Source organism: Coturnix japonica, chromosome Z (genome assembly GCF_054131305.1).
Source record: "Coturnix japonica strain WE chromosome Z, WE-NBRP24, whole genome shotgun sequence".
NCBI classification, from domain to species: domain Eukaryota; kingdom Metazoa; phylum Chordata; class Aves; order Galliformes; family Phasianidae; genus Coturnix; species Coturnix japonica.
The window spans coordinates 51,458,869-51,485,448 of NC_140702.1; the positions used below are offsets into that span (position 1 = coordinate 51,458,869).

General features: G+C 39.6%; 1 protein-coding gene across 5 annotated transcripts in view; it reads left to right on the top strand.

Moving 5' to 3' along the window:
* Positions 1–26,580, top strand: part of IQGAP2 (IQ motif containing GTPase activating protein 2) — a 114,871-nt gene that overhangs the window by 42,670 nt on the left and 45,621 nt on the right. For all 5 annotated transcript variants that reach the window (XM_015848845.3, XM_015848847.3, XM_015848846.3 and 2 more), the window contains exons 3-7: positions 15,818–15,974; positions 17,066–17,143; positions 18,790–18,866; positions 23,676–23,743; positions 24,103–24,216. In XM_015848845.3, coding sequence (XP_015704331.2) covers positions 15,818–15,974; positions 17,066–17,143; positions 18,790–18,866; positions 23,676–23,743; positions 24,103–24,216 — 494 coding nt within the window. The remainder of the gene's footprint in view (positions 1–15,817; positions 15,975–17,065; positions 17,144–18,789; positions 18,867–23,675; positions 23,744–24,102; positions 24,217–26,580) is intronic.

Here is a 26,580-nt window from a genome sequence, read left to right on the forward strand (position 1 = left end):
GCACTGCTTATGGGACATGGGAGAAGGGCTGTCTGTCCCCAAGGCTGCTTTGCCATCCCTGGGCCTCCTTTAAGAAGGATGATCTACAGCCCTGACATGGTGGCACAGACAGGTGAAATACTTTGAATTCGGCATTGAATAACATTGTGGCACAAGTCTTTTTACTTGTAAAATGGCAAAGGCAGCAGAAAACAATAAGTAAGGGTTGATGGGGAAACTAAAAGTCTGTGAACATTTGTTCCTCCCCTGTTGCTAGCAGATATGAGCTTGTGTTCTGCTGCTCTGGGAATGGATGTGGAATTTCATTTGTTACTAACCATCACACTTTCATATGTCTGACCCTTGCCTGGAAATATCGTATACAGTGTATCCTCAAGATAAATTAACTGAGCAGCATGCTTCTTATTACTTCACCTCTGTCACTGTATTATGTATTAAAAACTAAACAGTGAGTAAAAACTGGCCTGTAAATCGACCCACCTGTACTAAGCACAGCTCTATACAAGATAAGTCTACATGTTCAGTCTGTGCACCTCATTTCCCTGTGTGATATGGTGCTGGCTGTGCTCTTAGGTCAGCATGCCTTTCTCTCCTGCTGCTCCCAATTATTGTAACCAGAACACAAACAGATGTTCCAAGTAAGACTGTTGAATTTGTGCTCAACACTGTATTTATCATAATGCAAACCACTTTCTTAAAAGAAGTCTTTGCTGTTTGACAGTCTCTACCCAGATCACATAATGGACCTACAACTTAAAAGGAGTTAAGTCAGATTAGATTTGGCTCCCTTCTACTACTGGGGAGGATTTCCCTTGATTTTCCTTGTACACAGTTATATGAGAAAATATCATTGCTCTTTCACAAACCAGTAACCAAGGAACACTGAACATCGAATATTGCTCTTCCACATGCAGAGACATACTGTCCAAATGATGTCCCCTTGGTACAATCTCTGTGAAACTAAAATAAATCACAATGCATTCCCCTCTTTAAAATGCTTATTTCAAGCCCTGTCCTGAGTTGCATCCAGGACACTGATATTTTCAGGTGAATTAAATTGCCAGTAGAACACTGTTCATGATTAAAAAAAAAAAAAAAAAAGTAGTATAAAATTGTTCCTATCTAAAGTCATTGATGGTGACCACTTGCTCCAAGTCCAGAAGGAAAATTAAGCCATGCCTCAAGCACTGGAACTCCAGTGTGATCCATTGCTGCTGTGGCACAGTTCTGTCTTCTTGTGACAAATAGATTCTTTTCTCAAATCTCTAGTGTGTGTTGAAACACAGACTGGAGTTTCAACTGTGGATCCAAAATGGGACAAATGAGGGGCTGCTGGGTAGCCTTTTGCATTTATTTGTAAAAGTGTATCTGACTGATTTTTGTTCCAGAGATGTCGATTTATTGTAGGAGTCTGAGTAGGACAGCTACAGAGTCAAAAATCATGTAAAGAAGTTGAGTAGCTTTTCAAGAAGGTGGAAAATGAAGGCAGCAGTGATCGCTGTAAAACAGAAAAAATAAAATGTGGGATTAAGACTTGTCACACAGTTATTTTGTAATAGAAGATTAAGTCACTTTGTCAGAGAATAGGGGAGAAACAGAAGGATACTTCCCTTAAACTAGTGAACTACAATTCTCCACATGTTCATTTTTATCGTTATATACAGTACTGCCATTTCATTTAAACAGCAGAAAAGGAATGGCAGTGAATGGCAGTATAAACACAATGCTTCAGTTTTGCTCACCATCATTTTCTAATTATCCATAATGCCAAACATGAGAGATTGGGAGCTAATTGTTTGCCAACCAGTAGCGCCAGTGTTAAGATGCATACCTACTGAAATTTGTTTAGAAATACAGTACATGGGAAAAGATCTGAAAAAAGAGAATTAATCAGTTTGGAGTTTCCTGTAAGCCAAAGTATGGACTTTTCCCCAGATTTCCTTCGACTGTTTATTGCTCAGTGCAGTTGATGTGGTTCTCTGCTCAGCTGTAATTACTGCAGCACAAGATGTGTGTGTACTATGATGTTGTAATGGCAGGAAAATATTTTTTTTTCCATAGAGGAATGGAGCAGAGGCAGTGTTTATGTAAAGCAAGCTGTGTCAGAGGAGTATACTATAATTCAAAAATAACATATATATTTATAAATGAAGTATTATGTTACTCAGGATTTTCCTAACAAGCTGCTCGTATCTTAAAACTGCATCTGCCACCAAAGTGGTATTGAAAGGAACAGCTTGGTTTTCATTTAACATGTTTGCGAAAGAATCAGTCCACAAAGGAAAAAGAAAACATCCTTTTTTTCTGAAAGATAGGTGTTTTTTCTCTTTCCCTAGCCAGGCACTAGACAACACAAAGTACTTGTGTGCAGATACCTAGGAAAGAATAATTTTCATCTCTTTGTTCAAACAATGGGGATATCTTTGAGTTGGAATGGGGCATTATGCTGTGTGCATGCTGGCACATTTTGCTTCTTTTCAGTAGAGCTAAGAGAAAGTTTGAAGTACTTGCAGCAATCAGCTGATGGACAAAAGAATCCTTCTGGGATTCCTTCTTATATCAAGTTTACTGTCTGCTACTGTGCAGAAACATCATTTACTCTTGCTGAATAATAAATAAGTTCTAAGATTGTCAATGGAAAAAACAGTGTTAATTACTTCAGATTCCTGTAGCTATCAAGTGATTTCACAAAACCTTCTGTTCAGGAGGAGCTGTGCATATCCAATCCAGTCTTCTTCTTTCTCATCCTGTTTGGTTTCTTGTGTTGGATGTATGTTTTATCTGACTTTCATATGCCTTTACTACTTCCCTTATTTTAAACTGTCACTTTAATGTGCCCACAAGAGGTATTGTCTGAACATATGTATTCTATAGACTGAGTCACTGGGAGGGCAAAATTTAAGGTTTGCTTATTTGAGTGCCTTTTGCTTAATTGCCATGAGTGAAGAAGTACTTGTCTTGTGCTTTGATATCAGAAAAACAGATGCCTGTAAGTATACATCTGTATATGCCTTTTCTATCTAGATACTAGATTCTCAGATTGCCTTAAAGCACTAGGTTGTGCTGGTTTTGATTTCTTATCTATGAACAGTTATTAGTCCACTTCACTAGAACTGTAGACTGATACATCTTTAGCAACTGAATTGTGGTTTTTCTTCAAATTCAGCTTCTAGTGCATTACTGCGAAGTGTCACTTGGCTTTACTCGGTGTTGCTGAGCAGGATGGTAGTGATGAATGCTGCAGGTTATCTTCTGAACATGGATCTTGACATTTGAGGGACAGAGGCTTTGTTGCTCTGAGAGAAATCTTGTAGCACATGCACTGAAAGTAGCTGAATGCTTCATCAACAGTTTGGATTCTGTTCTAGAAGTTTGGCTTGATGCCATGGAAGAAGGGGCCATTTTGCTGTTGTGTGAGATCTGACTCAGCAAGCAGAAAGAGATCTGCTTTTCCACTTTGGAGAAACTACCCTTACTGTAGTCTGAAGAGAACAGTGCCAGACCAGTGAACTTGAAAGAGCCTGTCTCTAGAAACGTCCCCTGTTTGTAAGCTGGAAAGAATAACCGAAAATTTTAGTGGTTGATTCCTTTACAAGGTGGCAGAAAGACTGCTACTATTATGTGTGCATCTCATTTAACTGCAAAACCAGCACTCCTGCAATAGTCATTGAGTGTAGAATTAATGTTTGAAATTCAGAGCAACGTAGCTATTAAGTTTCTTTGAACATGCATTTCGATTTTACTGAAGTGAAAGAGAAGTGTAAGGAGGTGTCTTCCTTATGTTGAGTCTACATATGGAAAGCTGAAGTAAAATGTGTTAAGAGTTTGGCTGGGTCTCAAAGGAAGTGCACAAGTTCTGTGAGATGCACTTTTTAAGTCTTAGATGAAGGCAAATATCTAATTGACTCTGTCAGAAGGCTTCCTTATTTAAAAGCTATATCTGCTAGTAATTGTGATGTACTTCAGGACTCGATGTCATGGTCTTTCTCACTTTTTCATAAGAATTCCTTATGCAATTTTAGGTTCAATATATCAGCAAAATTTGCGGAGGCCACCCCCATGTTCAAGAAATTCTTCCAGTGCTCCTGTCAAGACTGCGCGTAATACAGGCTAAGAGATTCCCTTCCACACTGCATTTCAGACCTGTGGCAAAGACTATTCACTGAGCTTTCTCCTCCTCTCAGTAAATCTCGCTATGTGGCATCTGTCCTGCTAGTCCCTTTCTCTACAAGCTCCTGTGTCAGGAACCACAAGGCATGGTGACGGTTGCACTTCCTCTGCCCCATGACAGTTGCTTTTCCAGTATGAACATTGTTTTTATGTTCTCTGTTGCCATACTGACTTCCACTCTGTGAGTCAGGTGTTTTGTTGTTAATACTGATTTTTTTTCTGCTAAACTTTTTGTGCACTTCAGGAGAGGTAGTAGCATCTCCATGAATGTCTTTTACAGGAATAATCACATTGCAGGCAATTACTTGGCTCTGAAGGCTGCAGCAGCCAGCAGCTCAAAATATGCAAGTCTGTCTTTGACAATAGAAAGGTACGTCCTACAAATGCTAAGCGGAAGTGGGATTCCAGTTTTAGGTTTGTGTGGCTTCTGGTTGTAACTGCTACAGCCTCTGTGATCAACACTGAACAGACGCTGTGCTCACTTGGGCTAAGAGAAAGATGAACAGCAAATTCTTATGTCAGAATAGCAACGTAAGGCACTTAGGTCTCTGTATAAAGCTGAGAGTTAACAAGCTGTGATGGTTTGCTGATTAACTTGATCGAAGTATCTAGGTCATGAATAGGCTTGGCAGCAAGGCAGACTGACTTAAAATATTCCTGTTTCAAGTTCAGGATTTTTTCCTGAATTAAATTGTTTGCTTATTGAGGATCAAAAACCATGCCTCAATAACATTAGTTGATTCCTAGTATTTTAATGTTTTTCTCTTGCCCCATTTATTTCTACTTTGGGTAGTTGTACCATCTTTAGAAGAGTCTCAATATAATAGTACTGTCACCTTTGTAATGTGAAACTCTGTAGTAGCCTGTTACACCTTTTTGAGGTACTGTCACCTTCTTGTGGTAAAGTGAGATTTACTTGCCTAAAAATGAGATCTCTAATGAGGAGGCTGGATGTCTGGGTGACAGCCCTATATTTCACTTTGTTTTCAAAATAGAAATGTCGCTACTTTTGTTTTCTAACATGGCTTTTACATGAATTTCCATGATATGCTGTACTGGCTGAAGCAATTTGTACCAATTTTGTTTCTGTTCGCTGTAGTTCTTGCCTTGCTGAGAAATCAGTTCTATAGGAGCTGCTGCACAAATCGTTCTCTGGAGTTCATGCACCTAAAGATTCACAGAGGGTTTGAACAGACTGAAAAGTCTCTAGAAACCTCGTTGTAGAATATACCTCCATAAGTAGCTGGAAATACTCTATAAATTTTGTCAAGTTCCCCATCTGTTTTTACGTTTCTTCTGTTTTGATTTTGTCATTTGTGAAAAAGGAAACAATGGTGCTTTGTTTTATAGTTGCTGTTTTGTACAAAACACTGAGGATTCATATAGGTAGTTCTCAACATCCAGCACCTTCCATGGATACTGCCCTGCCAGGCAGTTCTACTTATCCCAAATCTCATGTTTAAATTGGATGGTTGGTAATGGCTATAGCACTGTCATTGTGATTGAGCAGCTGTTATGTGTAACACTGGCTTGGGGTGTCAGTGGTGATCAGTTACCTGTCTGTTTTGCTTCTCTAGTTGTTAAAGTGATGACTTTTGAGTGTCCAGAAGTGCTCACGTGTTGCACTGAGCTGCAGCCACAGTTACACAGCAGCAGTGGATGCTAATAGCTGGTTTGCCTATTCAAATACATGATTTTATTTTTTATTTTTTACCAGGGTAAGAAAAGTTGTGTGGGTTTTTTTTGTTTACTTGTTTGTTATTGTTGTTGTTGTTTTGTTTTTTTCTTGCACTGGTTCATTAACTCACACAGCAGTAGGATTTATGATTGGTGCTTGGTATTACAAGCGAGACTTGCTACCCGATCAACCTGTTGTTGAATTAACTGGTGTTAAAACAGCTCTTTTTTTTTTTTTTTTTTCTGGTGTGAGGTGTCTTGTCTGTGACTGTTAGGCTTGTGGTTGTTTCTGGTGCCTCTTTTACGGTGCTGAGTAGCCTGGATGCTAGGGCTTAGATGGTAGATTTTTGTCACACAGTGATTATTGTAATTGATAGGGACACAGCAGTGTTCATTCTTGGAGACAGAATTGCCTCACGTGTGTAAATGTTGGAAATGGTGATCTTAAAGGCCCTTGAATTGAAGTGTTGTAACCAGATGGTACACCAAATATTGACTGTATGAGATACTGTTAATCATGCTGTTCAGCCTTCAATTTGCTGAACGCTACCAGTTACTTTTTTCTTGCCTAGCTTTTAAGCTACAGTTTGGCTTTCAGAGTCTTCTATTCATATCATTAATATTTTTGAGGGAAGATTCTACACCCTTGTAACTAAACTAGCTTGCCATAACCACACTCCTAATGGTATTTTAAAGTTATTTTATATTCCTGACTGTGAATACTGTCTAGGAAGACATGCTAGAGATGCTTGAAAAATTTTATCCTTCTTCTGGTACTCAAAAGACTTGCACTGGAAAATTTTTAGACAGGTCATCACCAAGAGCTCATGACTACATATTGAGTAGGAATTTCAGATACAATACTCTGTGTAAATCAGTATTAGCTGCCCCAGACCTCTGCAGAAAACACCATATAATTTTGAAACTGGAATAGTGAGATGGTCTTGGAGCATCAGAAGTTTTCCACAGCAGTTCTAATTTATATTCTGATAATAAATGTCAGTCTGCAGGTGGCTTGGGAGTTTTGTTTTGGTTTGTTTGGTTGTTTTTGTGATAGACTTTCCTTTAGTAATTGAAATGAGGTGACTGAACACAAGGCCATTCAATGGTCTTATATGGCCTGCCCTTGCTATTTGTGATGCTGGTCACTGCTATAGAAAGATTACTAGTCTTTAGCAATATAGAACACAATGGATATCTTGTTTTTCTTCTTTTTTGGTTATTAAATATTATTTTGCTGCCTACATCTTTCTCCTTTGATAAGGGCCTGATTTGTATGTATGCACTTCACACATTTTACAGATATATCACTGACTTGGTAGATGAGGAGAGCGTTGCTTGCAGAAGCAAGAGAAAAAGAAAATGGAAAAAAACTAGTAGGTGCTGTACATGCCTAACTGCACTGGCTTTAACTCTGTTCCTGTATCTTGTGTTTCCTTTTGACAGGAGACAAAGATCAAACTTAGCAAACTCCCTCTAATTACTGCTGTTTTGTAGTGTTTACATAACAATAAATGCTTTTAGCAACAGTTCAGCTTTTCACAAGCTGACTCTTTCAGTCTTTTCACTTCTTTAACATCTTGTTCTCTCATCCATGTCTCTTAATTCTTACTTGGCTGCTGTCCTGCACTTTTTTTATAAGTCCCAGCTGCATGTCTAGTAGCTGTATTTCTTGGTCTTCTTTATGATCTGTGTACCTGCATACTTGCTGCTAGTTGTTTTCAAACTAACGTTTGTCAGATGGTGGACAGTAAAGTATTGATATCTGAATGAGAGAACCAGCGGAGTTGAACTGATCCAGAGATAACCCTGGATCTTACCATGTTTTAGTCAGGTTTCCTGCTCTGCCTCATGTGTAGCACTAGGCACGTTCTTTAGCCTACGCTTCCAGGAGGGCAGTTCTGCTAACCCAGCTATATCAATCACCACATAAATACGCAGCTCTACCTGCAGATCTGCATGACTGGTTTTAGCACGTGTACAACATAAAAGCTGTCATACTAAACAAGCTGCAAAGATACTTTGCTGGTTGACTTTTCTATCCTAGGAATGTGTTGATTATAGACGTAGTGTTCATTCCCATCTGGAAAGAAAGGTCGCAGCATGTACTGTTATGGGCTAATACATGGAAGCCACATCAGACTGCATACAAAGACAGTCATGCTATTCTGGTGGTCCCTTAGCTGTCATTCCACATGTGGAAAGCGATGACAGTTGCTATAAACAGCATGGATGGTGATGCACTGGAACTTGAGAGAGGGTGAACAAAAATGCTAGTTTCTTTATGGGCAGCTTTGATTCAGCTTGAGAGGCTTCATTAATATCGTTAGTGTATAGTATGCTTTGTAGAGACTACAGCTGTTTTTCTGTGCATTCAGATACTAATTATTGTGATAGAGCACAAAAGTTTGGTAAAGACTTAAAGTAACTGTGTTCTTAAAGCTAGAACGTCTCTTGTAGATGTGAGAGTTTATGAAGCATCCATTGTTGGTAATTCCCCTATAACATGTTCATGGCTTGCCAAGGAAACATACTTTCTGCAGCAAATCAAAATTCCACTTCTCTTCCCCTCAAGAGAGTTGCTTGAGTAGCTATTAAGTTATGCCAGGAAAAAAAATAAAAATCTTAAAATTGAAAAATGTGAAGTAACACATACTTGTTTTGGTTTTGACACAGTGCATTAGTGTGTTGCCATACTGCAGCTGTATTGAATGTAGGAGGCAAGGAAAAAAGTGGAAAAGCATGTACTAAGACAGTACAATATACAAGTTTAACTACAGTCCTGGAGTCTGAGACCTCAGTGTTTTTCTTAATCAGACATTGTATGTTTGGACTGATTCTGTCTATGCAGAATGGTGAAATACAAGTTCAGATAAACCCATGTGTTGAGTTGGTCTCCCCATATTTTCAGATAAAAGCTCCACTTGCTTTGTAGGGCTGGAGATGAAGTCTTTGTTTTTACATGTGGGACTTGCTTTGGAGCTTAAGTCTGTGCCGTCTGAAATTTAGTTAAAATGATCTGAGTCTCTCATTCCTCTGAAATGACGCTTCTAGGGGCCACTGGGCAACTGCTGGATTTGTGTTGTTGCTTGTTGCAGAATTTGCCTTTAAAACAGGACTGGACTCTGGAGCTTTATGAAACAGGAGAGTCTGAGATGTACTTCTTATAGTGTCCTTAGGACAAGACTGGTCTCCAACTTAATATTTGTACTTCATTTGGTCATGTAACCTTCGAGTACTGTTTCTTCGGTCAAGAAGAGTAAGCTCGGCTTTCCTCTGGAGAAATGCATCTGGTGATACTTTTTCCCTTCCTATCTCTTCAGTGTGTTTACCCTGCACTGGCAGCCTGCTGCTGGGCTGGGAGCTGGGCAATAAGACAAGACAGCTGTGTGATCATCAGCCTGGATTTTGTTGGTGTTGGCCCTTCTCGCTGTGTTATCTCATACAGCAGTTGTCAAGTTTGTGGCTGATATGTAGTGCTTAATGTCACTACAAACAGAAGAGGCAGCAAAACAAAGCCTGTTCTGATTGTCACGAAGGATTGTAAGGTTATAGACTGCTTGCTGGAGAGTCTCTAAGGATTTTTTCACCTTAAAACTGCTGAGCAAACAAGACTTGGCTGCTGCTGAATGCCCAGTAGCCTGTGTTGGCCCTTGGGCCATGTCACTGCACCACAGGTTCCAGCACAGGTTTCCTGAGCAGCAGGTTGCCTTGTGGACTCTAATCACTGATTAACCCACATAAGGGTCTTGTGAAATAAACCAGATTATAATAACAGATAGTATCTGCACTGCCATCTTGTGAACTGGATTTTTATAACACCTTCAAGATTATTTTGTAAACATGATGGTGTTTCTATGGCAGCAGAAATCTGGTGTGGAAGAATGTTGCTGAAATGATTTACTGCTGTTTTAGTGTGCCAAACCACATGAGCAAGTTGTCACTGTTTCTTGTTTCTACTCATCTAAATTGAATGACCTTCATCTGGAGGACTTTGATCAGGGAGATGAATATTGCAGCAACCTTAATGCAGGTCTTCACAGTTGAGATCCATACTACTTCAATATGTTTACATAACAAACACATATACAGGTTTTCCATGGTTTTCAGTGTAGCTCTTGCTGGAAGTCAGTATCCTCCTGGGTTAAATAATGTATGTCCTAATCATAAAAATAAGTTGTGGTGCTGCTAAATCTTAAAGCAGTTGGAGATAAGGGGATAGGAAAAGACTTGTGGAGTAGGCAAAATCAATAAATCCAAGCACTATTATTTAATATAAAATCTCTTGGTATAGAATTTGATAATCATTTTACATGTTGAGATGAAGTTCTGAGATCTTGTATGAGTCACAGAATCCCCTGTAATGCTGCATCATGTTATATGTTGTATGTACTATAAGATAAATGTAGTGACTATACTAGTCTGCATCGTGACTTCCTTCTCCGTGCTGCTTCAGTAACTCACCTGTTCTCATAGTTTATTTCTGGAGCTGATAAAACCTGAGACTCAGTGGAGACTCTTACTGGAACAGGAATCTACAGACTCAGTTTTAAACCATGTTACCAACATGTCTGGCTCCAGTGGTTAGTTCTCAGCACAGAGCAGTAGCTCTTACTCGAGCCAAAGCTTCCAGCTGTGACCACGATTTGGGACTGTATGCACCACAGTGTGAGAAAAGCTCTGGAAAAGAAAAGCTGTTCTCTTAGCTGTCTGCTCTGTTACTGCTCTGTGCAATCTCTTGGAAGCCTACAAGCCAGTGAAGTTATGTGGTAATACTCGTACTTGTTACGATGCTATTCAAATTGTCTGTATTGACTTTCATTGAATCGCTGCACGTTTTGAATGTTTTTGTTCTGGAAATAGTGTGTAGCTGTTTGTGAAGCAGTCTTTTTCTATGATATCTGGTTGGCTAATTTTCTCAGCCACAAGATGCACAGAGCTTTCTCCTGCCACTTTCAGCAATCTTTTGCAAACAGTATTTAGAGGACTGTTAGTAAAAATAAATAACAGAAAAACTACCACTTTCTGTGTAGGGAACAAAAGTAAGTGAAGAACTGAGAGCAGAGATTACTTAGCAAATGTTTAGATTCAGAAACTAGAAGCATAATATAGCACTTAAAATGTTACAGTACTCATGGTTCAGGCTACTGTATATTTCTAAATATCATCAAATAAAATCCCTTATTCAAGATAAATGTCTGAAATGGAGGGATTTTTATTTAATATGGGAGTCTAACATTTTGTTTTGGGACTGGTGGTTACTTTTTGTCCTCTTCTTATAATGTGGCTTTGTTGCTCTTCCTGTGAAATGAGATGGCTGTAAAGTAACCGCTGTTGGAAAACTTTTACTTCTTTTTGATATAGATGTTGCAAGAACAGGTTGAAAGGCTGTGGTTGTGAGCCAGAGAAGTAGTAAATGTATGGTTAACTTGTTTTTACCTTGTTTTCACTATGCTTTTTTCATAGCAGCATAGGGTGTTTTGAGGCCTGGCTCTGGTGCCCTGCCTCTGCTTCTCAGGAGGTGCAAACCCGCTGTCCTTGGATCCACATCTTACAGCACAAAACCAAGAGAGGATAGTGCAAATATAAATTCTGTTGTTGTATCCAGCATGTGCCAAATGTGATGGGTTTTGGGCAGGTTGTACAATGTATTCTCTGCTGAGCATTAGCTTAAGCATTTCAAGTCCCTCAGCCAGCAGCCTGTGTTTTGCTGACCACACAGATTGTCAATGACAACTTCATAACTGGTGGAGTTCATAGTGCAGCACTAGTGCTTCCAGTTCCCTTGACCCTTGTCTTGAATGAGAGTCAATATATTTTTTTTTTCTTTTTGCTTTTAAAGTGCAGGTCTGATCTTGTTATACTGCTGCTGTTTTCTGTGCTTGAATCTGGAGACTGGAGTCTCCTGATGAGTAGTATGCTGTTTACTGCTCATAGGTCTGGCACAGAAGAAATCATTATTATCTAGCCAGAAATGCACTGCTGAATCTCCTCTGCCTCAGACTGCCAAGAGGAAAAAAAGAAAAAGAAAAAAACCCCACAAACCCAAACTGAGCAGAGCAAATGGAAACTGTACCTCCTGTACCTCAATACACACTCCTGTCTGGTTCTGCAATACTGAATTTATGGTTCTGGAGGCCTATTTCCATTGATCAGGTCTTTCTTTTAACTTTTTAAAGACAAATCATTTATGACAACTGCTGGAATGGAAAGAAGTTAAAAGATGGTTGGCTTTGCTTACTGGTGTAGTTATTTATACTTATATAAGATCTAGAATGTCTTTTCTCAGGAAAGCATCTGTTTACATGTTTGGAACCAAAACAAGAACAAAACAAGGATGCTTAGTATTGCAGGAGAATTTAAATGATAGCTAATTTTTGGTGATGCTGCTCCATGTTTTGGCAACATTGCACACTTCAGTCTGTTTCCTGACACTGCCTTTTATTCCTCTACTGCAGAATGGGATTTGGGTGTAGCTGTAACTAGTGGCCAAGTCAAGCATCACATTCACTATGAAGGTATCTTTTCGTGGCATGCATTTGCCATTTATGGTTGTTAAGAACACTTGGGTTTTGGGTTTTTACTACAGAAAAGGACTATACATTCTTGATAGCTATACTACTGTCACTCCCAAGTTTCACACTGCTGAGTTATAGGCACTTCCTCTGGTATAGCCGTGGTATTAACCTTTCTTCTGTTTTTTTAGTGGAACAACTCCTGAGACAGACTTTAAATCTAATGCTGATGCTGCAGTACTGTGTCTCAGGAAAACAGTGGGAGAGCCAAAGGCAATGCTGGCTCTTTTTCAGTCTAAAGAAAAAATAAATTGCTCCAAAGGTACCTATAAATTCTTATTGCCAGGTGGATATTATCTGTTTCATTTGAAAACAGAAGTTGGAGGGAGTTCTGTTTTTTCACTACAGCCTACTCCTGCTGTTGGTACCACATCATATTATAACTTTCACAAACTTCCCAAACTGCATCTTCAAAAGCAGAGTTTCACAGACATAGAAGTAATTCTTTGTTCTGTAGAGAAGTGCAAATACTTTTTAACAGCATTGTTACACCAAGAACAAAACTATTGTAGTAGCAACAGCTGGAAATACGTGCTGCAGATATTTCAGTACACACAAGCAGAGACTAACAATTGAGCAGCACAATTGAAATTCAGTGTTGTTTGTATATTGCAGGGCTTCACTGCAGTTCCTGTGGTGGATAAGTTCTGCAGCTTCCAAACACTGACAAAACTTGTATTATGTGTAACTTGATCATAGCTATCTTCGCTACTGTGTCTCAAAAAGCTGTAGGGTGTTTGCCTTATTGCTGGCCTGGAAGAGCATTTTTCTAGAATGAATATAGTTTAAAGAATTTTAGCTACAAGTGGATATAAGTTCTTTCTTTCTTTCTTTCTTAGGCATATTCCACTTACCTTTTTCTACTTCCTCCTTGTTCCCACTGACTAACTTTCTCTCTCTGAGAAGACTACTCTTATATTTATCTGTACTTGGTGGATTGACAGATGTATTTTTGATTCTGGTTTTTTCTGTTTTCACTGCTTCCTCATATAGTCTTCAGTGTTTGTTTTTTTTTTTTAATGTTGCATTCACTCACTGAATTGCTGAGGGCAGCCTTACTCTCCAGAAAAAGGGTGGCTCCGGACTTGGGCATGTCACCATGCAGGAGACAAATCCAAAACAGATTCTTTTTTCAGACTTCCCATTATTTAAATTAAGTGAATGAGCAGCTTCCACCATGTATCAGCATTTCACTTAGAGCTCAGGGAATAATTTTTTTACAAACTCTCTATGATCCAGACTAAAACCACCAAAATGCATCCTTTCCTCTGCCTCATCAACAGTAATGGATTGTGTCTTGACAAGAAAATTGGAGGTCAGTGGTGTGAAGGATCTGATGAAATGTGCAGAGTGCTGCTATGGGCTGCACAGTTTCCATCACTAGAGATGGCTCAGTGGACAACAGGATCAGCTCTAGTCTGTGGTGACTACCTCCCTTTTATTTCTCAGCACACTCCTCCTGCTGTCTGGGCCATGCTTCCATAAGATGTATTTTAGGAAATAATGTAGAAATAGTAGACTGGTTCAGGTAAAAAATCCACCTTTGCTACAAACCAGAATACATATTCTTTTTAATACCTTCCCCTACATTGGAGAAGACAAATGTTATAATGTTATTAGGAAGAAATTCTTTACTTTGAGTGTGGTGATGCACTGGGACAGGCTGCCCAGTGAGACTGCGGAGTGCCCCCTCCCTGGGGCCAGACTGGATGGGGCTTTCAGCAACCTGGTCTAGAGGGAGGTGTCCCGGCCTACAACAGGGAGTTGGAATTAGATGACCTTAGAGGTACCTCCCAACCCAAGCCATTCTGTGTTTCACCTTATTGTGCACATTTATTCATTCTCTAAAGCATTGTTAATAAAGATGACTTTTGGAATCCTCTGCATAGAGCCTTAACACATGAGTGTGCAATGCAGAACAGAGCAGAAACGTGTCTCAGTGATACAATCCTTCTTACCAAACCAGCTTTTGCACTGCATACTACAGTTTCCCCAGTGACATCCAACTCTGTGTGATATTGCCAAGATTTATGGCTGGTGGTTTCCTGAAGAGCTATTTGGGTAGTCTGTGCTTCACTGAAACAACTTTCATATGTCTTGTAACAAATCCAAAAGTGTAATGGAATAGGTCATTTGTCTTGAGTTTTAATGTGAAACAAAATGATGTAGTGAGGAAAAACTGGCTCATTTTCAGCCTGGATTCCAGCTTTCTGTTTTCTGAACTCACCCTTGTGGATGTGATGCTAGATTTGTAATGATGTCTTGCACAGTATACGGCAAGCCTGCCCTAGTAAGGCACACTAATATCTTCATTTATGTTCTTTGCCATGTATGTTAATACTAATATATTTTAAATAAAAGGACAGATTTCCTAAAGAGGGGGAAAAAAAAAAAAAAAAAAAAAAAAAAAGGAAGAAACAGAACAGATTTAAGACTCTTGTAATGCTTGCTACTTGAGATGAGAATAAAATTATGGGGCCAGAACACTTAGGCCACCAATGCAAGAAACTTCTGGTGTGGTATTTATGATGGTAATCCTTTTCAGAATACTTTGATAGCAGTGTCTCTTGACTATGCGGTGTAAATGTACAGGATAAAATAATTTCGTCTTTTGAAGTCTTCTGAACTGGTTATATATTGACTGTTTTCTGTTTAGTGTCATGCTTAAATCTTAAAAAAAAAAAAAAAAAAAAAAAAAAGTAACTTTTTTTCACATTGAAAGATGTTGATCAAGAAGCCCTTTCTACCAGTGAGTAGTGCAAATGTTTCAGCCAAAACTTTGCTGGACAGAGCTTAGATGGGCTGTTGCGATGAAAGACTCAGATCCTTCCATCACCAATGGCACAGTGGAGGCAAGGGGCTGCTGCCTGGTTCAGGAGGTTGATAAGATGCTGAGCTTGCCTTGAATTCAGCACACCTAGGCAGTGGGATCCAAGACAATGCCTTGCATTGCTGACTTTGATGCCCTCTCATTGTTCAGCATAACCTTTCAGCCTTCCTTAAAATAGGTGCACCAGCAATGCACGGCACCCTCTGCTTTCTTCTGGTTACAGGACAAATCACTACCTACTTAAAAGCCTAGGATTACTCAGATAATCTTTACACAGCAGTATGAAAATAAAATAAATTAGATATTCTAGGAGGGACATATTCAAAGCTTGTTGTTTGGTTATTCATCAGTCCTTAGCATGTGGTGCAAATAAGACTCTAATTGTTTTGATCTGCTTTGTTCATGATTATTTGTATTTTCTCTTTCTGCCTGTATGTTCATTCCCATTACTCACTGGGATTGCTGAATAGTGATTTGAGAAGTATGATGGCTGTGGGTAAAGATGTCAGATCAAATTCACTGAAATTGCAGATAACAATATTTCTTAAATAATGTTTTTGTCTAGGTGGATGGAAGTCTGCTTGGAAGAAGAGCTGCCCCCTACTACTGAGCTGGAAGAAGGCTTAAGGAATGGTGTTTATCTTGCCAAGCTTGCAAAATTCTTTGCCCCCAATCTGGTGTCAGACAAAAAGATCTATGATGTGAAGCAGGAACGTTACAAGGTAATAACTTACTGTTCTCAAAAAATTGTCCATTGACTAGCTCTTGAAGATCCATGAGCATGATTAGTTCATCTTCCATGTCTCTTTTGTAAGCCTGTCAAGATAAGATGGGAGATGTACAGCACTTAAGAAGCCAGTATGAAAAGTTAGAAATATTTTATAAGAGGAAAAACAGTATTAGTGACACTTAATGTTTTTAAAGCCAAACAAATTATACTTCTGGCTCCAGGAAAGAGGAGGTTTATTCATGCAATTATTCCTTACTAGAAAAAAGGAGTCAAATAGTAAATCAGCAATTAAACTTGATAACTATTTCTGATTTTACCCATCTTGTATGGAAGGACATTCCCTTCATTAGATCAGTGTCTATTTTTGCTACCAAGTTTACCACTAAAGCAAAGTAATTAAGCTTGGCTTGCTACATTATCTGCAAGACCACCAATAACAGAAACACAGACATGCATCAGACCCCTCTACTGAATGCTTTATTTCAATTTGTAGAGGGCTCAGGAAAAACTCAGACATTTAAGTTTTAGAGGTGTGATCACTGCTTGTTGTTTAGAAGTTCATAAATTAAGCTGCTCTGCTTTCATGTGGTTGACAGAATCATGGTTAGAAATCACAGTAACATTTAAATGCTTCTCTTGAGATCCATAAGGCTGGATTCAAATCAAGCTTATGCTTTATAAAAGCAGGAGTTGAATATTAGGAAAAAATTATTCTCTGACTGGTGATGCATTGGAACAGGCTGCCTAGGGAGTTGATGGAGTCACCATTCCTGGAACTGTTCAAGAAAGGGGAGAATGTGGCACTGAGGGATGTGATTAGTGGGTAGGGTTCTGGTGTGCTGATGTTTGGATTCAATGATCTTAATGGTCTTTCCCAGTCTTGATGATTCTATGAGTTGGACGTAGTGAGTCTGTTCATGTGTTAGGCTGCTAAAGGATTACAGCTATGATGCTTGGGGTCTCTGGGACAAACGAGGGAAAATTCTGCTTCAAGATACAAAATTAGGGAGCAGCAAAGTAATCGGTAGTTAGAGAACTTGATTTGCACTTTTTTATCATCTCTTCTTCCTGTGTTTCCCATAGAGATCAGGACTTCATTTTCGGCACACTGATAACACTGTGCAGTGGCTAAGAGCAATGGAGTCCATTGGTCTGCCTAAGGTAAGCATCTAAATTTTAGCGAGGGAGCAGGATCAATGCAGTGACTCAGTAATGTTTCCTTTCAACTGCCCAAGTCTAAACTGTTACGTATGGTAAGCCTACTGGGATGGCTAGGTCAGACACGTATCTGAAGAGAAAGTAATGCTGCATAGTGTGTTCTTGGTGCTGTGGGTGCTGAGTGCCGTGGGTGGGAATATTCAAGCTGTTTCTCTTGGGAGTCAAAGGGGGTTAGTAGTGGTGTTTTAGCTGTGCTTTATTGCCAGCACAGTCTTGGTGGGGGCCTGGATGTAGTACAGTTAAAACTGGAAAACTTTCTTGCTTTTGGTTGCTACCTCTGATGTCTCTTGCTGCCTCTTCCTCTTAACGTATGTTGTAGCTTCTCTGCCTCTGCCCAGTTTCCAGGCTGACCCTGTACGTCCTGGTGTGGCTGTATTGCTCCTCTTCCTCCAGCTGCTTTCTTGGGTCACCTTTCACATTTACCTCCCTTCTCACGGGTCTGCACTTCTCATCTCCCTCTCTCCTGCTATTTCTGGGCACCAGTGAGTCTTTCTTTGAATGAAATTCTTTTAAGAAAGGGCTGTACAGAAACACCCACTTCACTTGCCCTGCTGGTTTGGTACCTGCAGGCCTGAAGAGCAGCCCCAGGGTGCTCGGTGCAGGGCCCGGCACAGCAGAGATGTTCAGATGGCTGCCTGATGACTGCAGAGTGGGGCCAGTACATTGTGGGAGCCTGTAAACAGAAAGGAGCTTCTCTTACTGCCCTCAGATGCATGATGAAGATTAAGGGGGAGATGCCTTTCCTAGGTCAACTGTGTTTTAGCCTTGTTTACAAGCCTGAGTCCCCTCTTCAGCTGGCTGATTCCCTCTCCTTCAAAAGATTTTGTTTCTATTGCAGAGGAGGAACACTGTGGCCAGAAGGTTTCCCTGTCTCCTTTCCAAAGCCTCAGTGTGCAAGTGATGAGGAGGGCACTGTGCTCCTGACCAGCTCAGTCTTGCTCTGCTGCCCATGGCACTGCTCAGTCCTGAGCTGCAGCACACTGCCAGCTCACATGGATAGCCAAGGCTTTCCTTTTGTTTTCACACAGGAGCCATGGTTTGTGACTGGGACTAAAGCTGGGAACAAATCAGTAGTAGAACGAGAATTGGAATTCACAGTGTGACTTCTTGGCTAAATTGTTTTACACTCCTCCATCTGAACGTTTTGTTTTTTTTTCTGTTAGTGGTGCCGGGGGTGCTGGATGTTTTTAAATTGTTAAGTTTTGAGAAAGTGAGCCAACACCACCTAGTAAATAACTGTGTCCTAAGCTCTTGGTGACTGAAGGAGGAGAACCCCCATGTCCTGAGTTTTTGCCAAAGAGCCTTTTCTAACTGTCTTGCTGAAATCCTGTCTGTTCATCTTTCTTGCTTTCCATTTTAATATTAAACTTGTAAGCTCTGTTAGACTCTTCCTTATGAAAACTATGGGTAAAGCCAAAATAGTGTGAAAAGAGATTTTATTCATAAGTGTATGGAGATAACAGTTGAATTTCTGTGATTCCAAGGTAGTGATCTGCAGGGAGCCTATTTTAGCTATTCTTCTGCCCTTTTACCTTTCTTGAATTCTAACTGTATATTCTTTGGTTGTTTTTTATTCTTCTTTTCTTTAGATTTTTTATCCAGAGACTACAGACGTCTACGATAGAAAAAACATACCTAGGATGATATATTGCATTCATGCTTTAAGGTAATTGCTGATGGAAGTAAAAACTAAAGTGACTAATTTGAGTGCCTAAGTCTTGAACAGCATTAGTGTAAGCAGTATGTCACAATCTGTCTGAATTTACAAGTTTATTGACTTAACTTTAGTGATGAAAGGAAAACTCAGGCAAATGACTTCCGAAATAAAAATGAAGTACTACTGAATTTAATGCAAATATCCCACTCACTGTGAATAACCTTCACAAAATGGTTTCTGTTCTGGTATCTATTTTGAAATGACGCATGCCAACAAATGTAAAAAACCTTAGCCAAATGTTAGTATAACATTGGGACAGAGATGCTGACCAGAGTGAAAATGAACTGGCATCCCTCTAGCCCTAAAACAGAACAAATAATAACTGCTATGAAGTAATTCATAGGAAATTTAATGTTTTCCAAGCTTTGGAAATTCTGAGCAATTCAGTTTCAAATGTGAAGTCTTTTTTTTTTTTTTTTTTTTTTTTTGGTCCTTCTGCAAGGAATTCTTTGCAATGTTCTCACTGGAAGCACTGAACATCTGCCTCATGCCACCCCAGAGGTGTGGGCAGGCAACTACTCCCTCCCAGGGCTCTCCCAGCTCATTTCCTGTGCACGGAGACCTTTTCATTACTTTAACTACACCTCCACAAGTCTAGTATGTAACTTATATATGAAACCTCACTTTTTTTTTTCCTAATGACGCATCAGCTGCCCCATGGGTGAAGGTCAGGAACCACTCAGTGCATGTTGTTACTAAATTTTTTTTACTGTCTAATCCTTGAAATTACGTGCATGCTCCTGCACTCTTGTGTGCACTTTTGGCCAATAAGTACAGCAAACCACCGCAGTTCATCCTATTTCTCCTAGCAATTCAGACTCGGTTACTCTGCTGTATGATTTTTGTTAGCTCTGGTAAGTGTTGCCACTTGAAATTGCTGTGGCTGCTGTAATGCTAACTGCCCAGGACTGCATGGGGCAGCTCTTGCCTAAGCCCTCACGGGTCTGGCTCTTCTGCCAGGAAATGTCTTTTGCAAGCCTGAGGTGATTTCCTACAGCAGAATGTAAGGCTCACCACCAAGGTGGGAGGTTGTGCTGCATTCCCTCTGCTGGTGTCATGGCCAGCTCAGATGTTTTACACAAGGTAAGAGAGCACTGTGAGTTCCAGTAGGTGTGCCTTTGCAGAGTGAAGGCTTCATCAACTGTGGGTTTGAATGTTGCACGAACAACAAGGCCAGCCCCTTGACATCTCATGGTCTCCCTAATTTTTGCAACTTTGATAACTTTTTGCTTCTTAAATTCAATTCTGCAATGGATTGGCCTCTGGTATGTGTTTCTGTTCCCTAGCTTGACCGGTCCCAGGATTTATGCTAGCATCAGGGCCAGCCTATGTTGTTTGAGTTCCCTGCCAAGTCTGTCTTGTTTGAATAATTTTTCTTCACTGCATATCAGCACAAAGCTGTAATTCCTTGTTTCTAAGCTACTATTTTAGAAATAGATTTATGTAACATACATGACATATGACATTGAAGGGGAACAGACCAGCAATGCTTTGCTTACAATGCTTTGCCATGACAGGGTGTAGGAATCAAAGAAACAACTGGTGAGCTTTGTTTACTTATAGACCTGTTCCTAGAATGAGTGTTGTAACCATCTCTCAACTCAAACTCCAGTATTAGTATGTGCTGGAAACAGCCTGGGAGATGGCAGTACTGAGGACAGGGCACTGCTTGGCCAGCAGCATTTGCAGTTGGGTTGATGATGCAGCACTGAGCTACAGAAATCCAGCTTTGTTTCTGTTCCCACTGCCCTGCTGTTCCCTGCCCCCAGCTCCATGCTAAGCACCTGCCTCTCTCCCACTCTGCTCCCTGGGTCTGTTGGAGCATCCTCAGCAGGGAGCCAGCACGGGTATCACTGACCCCAGAAAAGTTCTTGGGCCTGGCCACACAGCACCTAGAAACAGAAATGGCACGCAAGGGTTTTCCCTTACCATCTGTTGCATGTGAATGGAATCTCTACATGAAGAATCACCACAGGGCTTAAGTGCTAAATTCTAATACATCTTGGAACGCATGCTCAAATTTCAAAGGCTTGTAACCTAGAAAAGTTAAGCACTTTGTCTGAGAGGTGAGTGGCTGGCCTACTTTCTATTCTTGCTTAGCTGTTACCAAGTTATTTTCCCAACACTGGGAGCTTGAGGTTCCCAATGAAGCTGCAGGTGTTTAACACAGCTAGGATATTTTGTCTTAGTCTCATATTTGAAGGAACCAAAACTGTCTCCAGTTAAGATTTTTTCCTAAGTTAATTTCCTGAAAAGATCAGTATGCATAAGCGCTTAAAATTGCCTCTCTAATTAGAGTGAAAAAGATTTTACTCTATGTAATGGAACCAAATGTTAACATTTCATATGAAAATCTTCGGTTATTTGTGTTTCACTGATCTTTGAGCAGACGGAGGGCCTGGAGACAGGAAATGACTCTAAGCAAAACTGTTTAAATATTTTGGAGATATGTTCTGCTTCAAGCCTGCAATGAAGACCATTGCCCTTAGAGCATGTGGAACAACTTGCTCTGTCAGAAGCAGCCTTGATCTGTCCAGGAAGGAGTGACTTAGCACAGTTTCTAGATTCCTGCTAAGTACTGTTACTCTCTTACTTTTTCATGTTGATATCTAAATGCTTAAGTCAGCCTAAAAATACAGAAGTATTAGTCTCATTTCTTGCACTGTTCTTCTTAAGAAAGCTGATTTTTTTGGTCCTGGTCTAAACGAGTTATAGACATCCCTCAGTTAATACATGCTAATGATTGTTCCTAAGTAGTGGTGATTCAAATTTTGACTCTTCTGTCTCCCCTGCTCCCTAAAAGACATAGTTTTCAAATTATCTTTACAAGAATATTGCTAGGTAGATGTAGATTCTGGGCAAACTAGTTCTGAGGCTGGACAGATTCAAGTGTATGTTTTCCTAGGAAGGGATAGAATAACAGGTATATGCTTATAAAAGTGTAAGTTATTTTCAGATTTGTTTGTTACAGCATGCTAAACATGAGCTAAGCTTAAACAAGATTGAGGAGCCTCTGGTTAATCAGAACTATAGCTCTGTACTGATTTGATGTGTGAGGAGCTTCTCCTGAGAAGTTCTCTTTCCTTCCTTGTGCCCCCCTCTTCCCAGTGCCTCCTATGCAGCCTTCTGAACCCAAGCCTCCCACTCTGATTTTATATGGGTTCCCTGCAGATTACACTATATGTACAAATGTATTATGCAAGCTGTTTCAAGTGAATTTGGACCTTAATATAGAGCAGAATTGTTGTCGTGTTCCTTGCAGAACTCCCTGCAAGCAAATTTTCAGCACCACCTGGTGGTTAATAATCTTATCTAAGCAAAGTAGTATAACACACATGGCCTGTTTCAGACCTTTCTGGAACGGCCAAAACATGAGTCTCTTGTGTTTGTACCACTCATTTTTTCTCTGCATCTTCCTAATGGGATTACCCCCCAAATGCTGGCACAGCCCTGTGCTGATTTCAACAACTGCTGGTGCATCTATATGATCTCCATCATTTAACCAAAGTTCCAACCCTGCCTTCAGTAGAATCTCTTTATAAGCCTGCAAGAAGAGATTGGCAGCAGAGGGTAAAGAAAGAACCTGGCTCATTGCTGTAGTTTTTTTATCCTGCTGTAAGTACCTTGTATTTAAGACTGCTTTTAAAGGGGAGCATGGAAGTGGCAGTGATTTGAAGACCTGCAGTGCTCAAAAGTGTCTGTATGAGATGTGCTGGTGTATCCATCCAGGTTGTGACAATGCAGAGGAGCAGTAGCATGGAAGATGAAATGCTGGTTCTTTGAGCTCTGAAACAATTATGGCAGCTACAAATGCTGGATTTTAAATCCTACTGGACAAAATAGAAGTTAAAAATGGAAACAAAAGGGAAGTGTCCCCTCCAGCAAACAAATGCCAAACCACTGCGCTCATCTGCAATGTGTGAAGATGTGGATGAAGTAATTTGAATAATGAATGATCCTATTGAAGGAACACATTATTTCAGTCTTCTTTGAAATCTTCCTGATGATAGTTGGTTACTATTTGCAAAGCTTTATTTTGTTCATTGAGTTTCACTGATAAAAGAAATCCCAGTCTTTGTTAAATAAGTTTCTTCCTAGTGTTTGTAGGATACTGTGGAAAATATGTGATTTACTCAGCTGTTTTTCAGATAGCACCTCAGTTCTAAGTATTAAAAGTACAGCTGTTTGGGTGGGTTTTTTTTTTCATGCCAAATGGAATCTAAAATGCTGGTTCCTGGAGAGCACTTTCACATTGAGTTTACTTCATTCTGCCAAAGCAAATTGCTTCATGACAGAAATATATTTGAGAGGGGCTAGGAGCATATTCCTCTACACTTAGTAAGAAGGCTGTCGGTAAATTGTGTGCCTTCAGCTACTAATTTTAAGTGTATTAGAATTCAAGTCAAAAGAACTATAGACCCAAAGCTATGGGTCTTTAGCTCTGCTAAAGTACATTCATATATTATTCTTGACCGTATTAACTCTTGAACTTCTTTAGAAACCCCCAGTGGAAAGTAATCACGTGTTCACACTTCCTATGTGATCTGAGACAAAATGACAGTATGTCTTACAGATCTTTCTTTGAAACTGCAAGTAAAAAATATCTATTATACATAAAATACAGCAAAAAGACAAATTTGTTCTGTAGCCCTCCATGAAAGAGAAATGTTGAAGGACATTTCACAGTGGCAGTTATACACTGTTGAATAGAAAATGAACACATCAATGTTTTCTAATGCTTGTTATTCTTCTTTGTAGTTTATATCTGTTCAAACTAGGATTAGCACCACAAATTCAGGACCTACTGGGAAAAGTAGACTTCACAGGTAACGAACTGCTTATCTAATCATGTCCTACGTAACTCCTTCATGCAGTAAATCTGCTAACATTGTACATATTTTCCATTACAGTCTTTCTCCTCCCTTAGGGTTGTACAGAGCAGCTCCTAATTAAATACGTGGGAGGGTGCTATTTTTAATAAATACATGTTTTTGAAGGGCAGAAGCGAGTGAATTTGTATAGAATACTTGTCATATCTTAGATACTTTCTTTCAAAACGGGGAAAAAAGCTGCTGAGGATCCCTGATCACATTTGCTTTCAATAAAATAAAACTGCACTAGATATGATGTTTCACAATGGAGTTATTCAGATTTTGTTCTAATGATTTCTTTCCTACCTGAACAGAGGAAGAAATCAGCAACATGCGAAAGGAGCTGGAGAAGTATGGCATACAGATGCCGTCTTTTAGTAAAATTGGTGGGATTCTGGCCAGTGAATTATCAGTTGATGAAGCTGCATGTAAGTAAACACCTCTTTTGGTTCTGTTTTCTACTGAATAAACTGAAAGGATGCCAACAAAATACTGTTTTTATTCATCTATCTCTTGAACATCATCTTTTGATAAGCGATTAGAAATGCAGTCAACTGTTCATTGACCATCACATTGTGTAACTGTTATAAGATCTTTTTTCTATTTGCCCATCTGCATTATTGAGCAGAAGATAGTTTTATGCAGTCTATTGCATTTTTAGGAAGCACTATCAGAAACAAAGACTTCTTTCCATCTCTTGTGTGTGTTTATAGTTTTGGTACCTAGTGCTTCTTTAGAATGAAGAAGTGAGATTTGTGGGTGACTCCACACCAGAAAAGTTGCAACGGGCTACTCAAGACAGCATATGAAGTGAAATTTAAAAGTATCAATACAGAAAAGTAGCAGACTGAGTGGAGGAAAAACAAAGCAATGACAGAACACATTACTTAATGTAATTAAGTACCAGTGCAGCTTTCCTAAACTTTACAATGCAGAATAATTGAAACAGATTTATTTGTGATTTAGTGTGCTGAGGATTCTAGATATGAACGTAAAGCGTGCTTCTCTTGTGTTGATTTACCTTGTCACGTATTTTGCAGCTTGCTGCAGCTGAATGCTGTGTAGACTTGTGCAAAGCCAGATCTTAAAATACTCTTTTTTGAAGTAAGCTTTGTTTTTCTGATTGACTTTTTTTTTTTTTTTAGCAAACTTTCAGAGATTTAGTGATGATAAAACACTTTTTTCCAGTAAGCTTCCTTCCTTCCCTTATGATGAAAGGACTGCAACTTCCTTTTCTGAAAGCTTTTTATAGTGTGTGTATATAGTTTCCTTCAACTTTGGAAGAGTTTTCAGCCTTTTATAGAAAATCAGGGTTTCCTGATGCTGGTTCTGTCTCTTTAGGCAGGGACTGTGCTGTCAGTAATGTGCCCTGCCCCAGAACAGGAAATATCTGCTGTGGGAACCCTCATGCATCAATGAGAATTGATGTGGAGATCCTGCTACAGGAGGGCTATCAGCCTGCTTCTGAAATGGAGTGAGCAAAATAGAAATAGGAAGTGAAACAACAACTGATGACTTTTGCTATGCTGTCAGTATTAGTACAAATCAGCATGCAAAGAGTAAACTTAAGTACTCTCAAAACTGACTATTTTTCTAAATAACCATATTTTGTCTGGTCACATTTCTCACTGTTTCTCTTGGCTTACAACATCCACCTGCACAAGTTCACAGCTTTCCTAATCTTTTTACTATCTGTTGTCCACTTGTTGCTCGCTCCACTTATGTCAGAGGGACCTCTTATACAATACTGTGAGAGATTACATCCTTTCTGTGTATTTTTAGATGCAGATGCAGGGGCTTACACATCGTCACTTTGCCTCTTCAGGCAGACCTTGGTTTTTATAAAGCTGAATGTTGAAGAAAACAGTGTGACTCTCCACATCCCTGTGCCAGCTGCTTATCATTAGAAGAGAATGTTGTACTGACTTGAGCTAGAGAAAACGATTTCATAGCAACTAACGGCTGGGGAACACTTTTCTATTTGTAGCTTGCAGATTTGCAGGGTATGGGAGTAGGGAGACATTTTGTTAGTGACACTGTCTTCCCCAGTTCCTCATGGAGATCCTCAATAAAGAAAGGAGAATTATCATCTTGGACAGTTTTAGACATGGCATTTAGGGTTGTGCCCCAATTGGGGAGTCTTAGCTGTATTTTCTAGGTAACAGATTTCACTATTTGAATTTTCTTTTTCCTGCATAAAATCTTTCAGTAACAATTATTTTAAACAATATTTTTAAGTAGTCATATAATCATTTAGGTTTTGGAGAATACTTTTGCGATCATGAAATCCAACCATCCACATAACAAGTCCACTGCTAAGCTATGTCCCAAAGTATCATATGTACTCATCATGTAAGTGTTGCTGTACAGACACAAAGGAGCTTTAACTAAGGGAAGTGACTGAAAATACTTTCAATTGCTGCATGTAATTGCCTTCAAAATGACATGGAACTTGAATAACAAAACTCAACTCATGTTTATACTGTCACCAAACAGCAGCCCCTAGTTGGGAGACAAAAACTAGGAACAGATAGTGGTCATAATGCTACTAAAGCTGCCTTTGAGTAAATAGAGTACATTTGTTGCTGCTGCCTGGGGAAACAAGTGGAAAGTTTATATTGTCTTACGCATATTAAACCATTATTTCAAGTAAATTAGAACATGGTACTGACCTGAAGGAACAGAACTTGCATGCAACAACTGACTGAATGGTCTAGAGCTGGACAAAGTTGGACAAGGTGCAGTTAATCTCATAGTCATACATGCGCACTGTTCTTGGATGCTTTTACTGC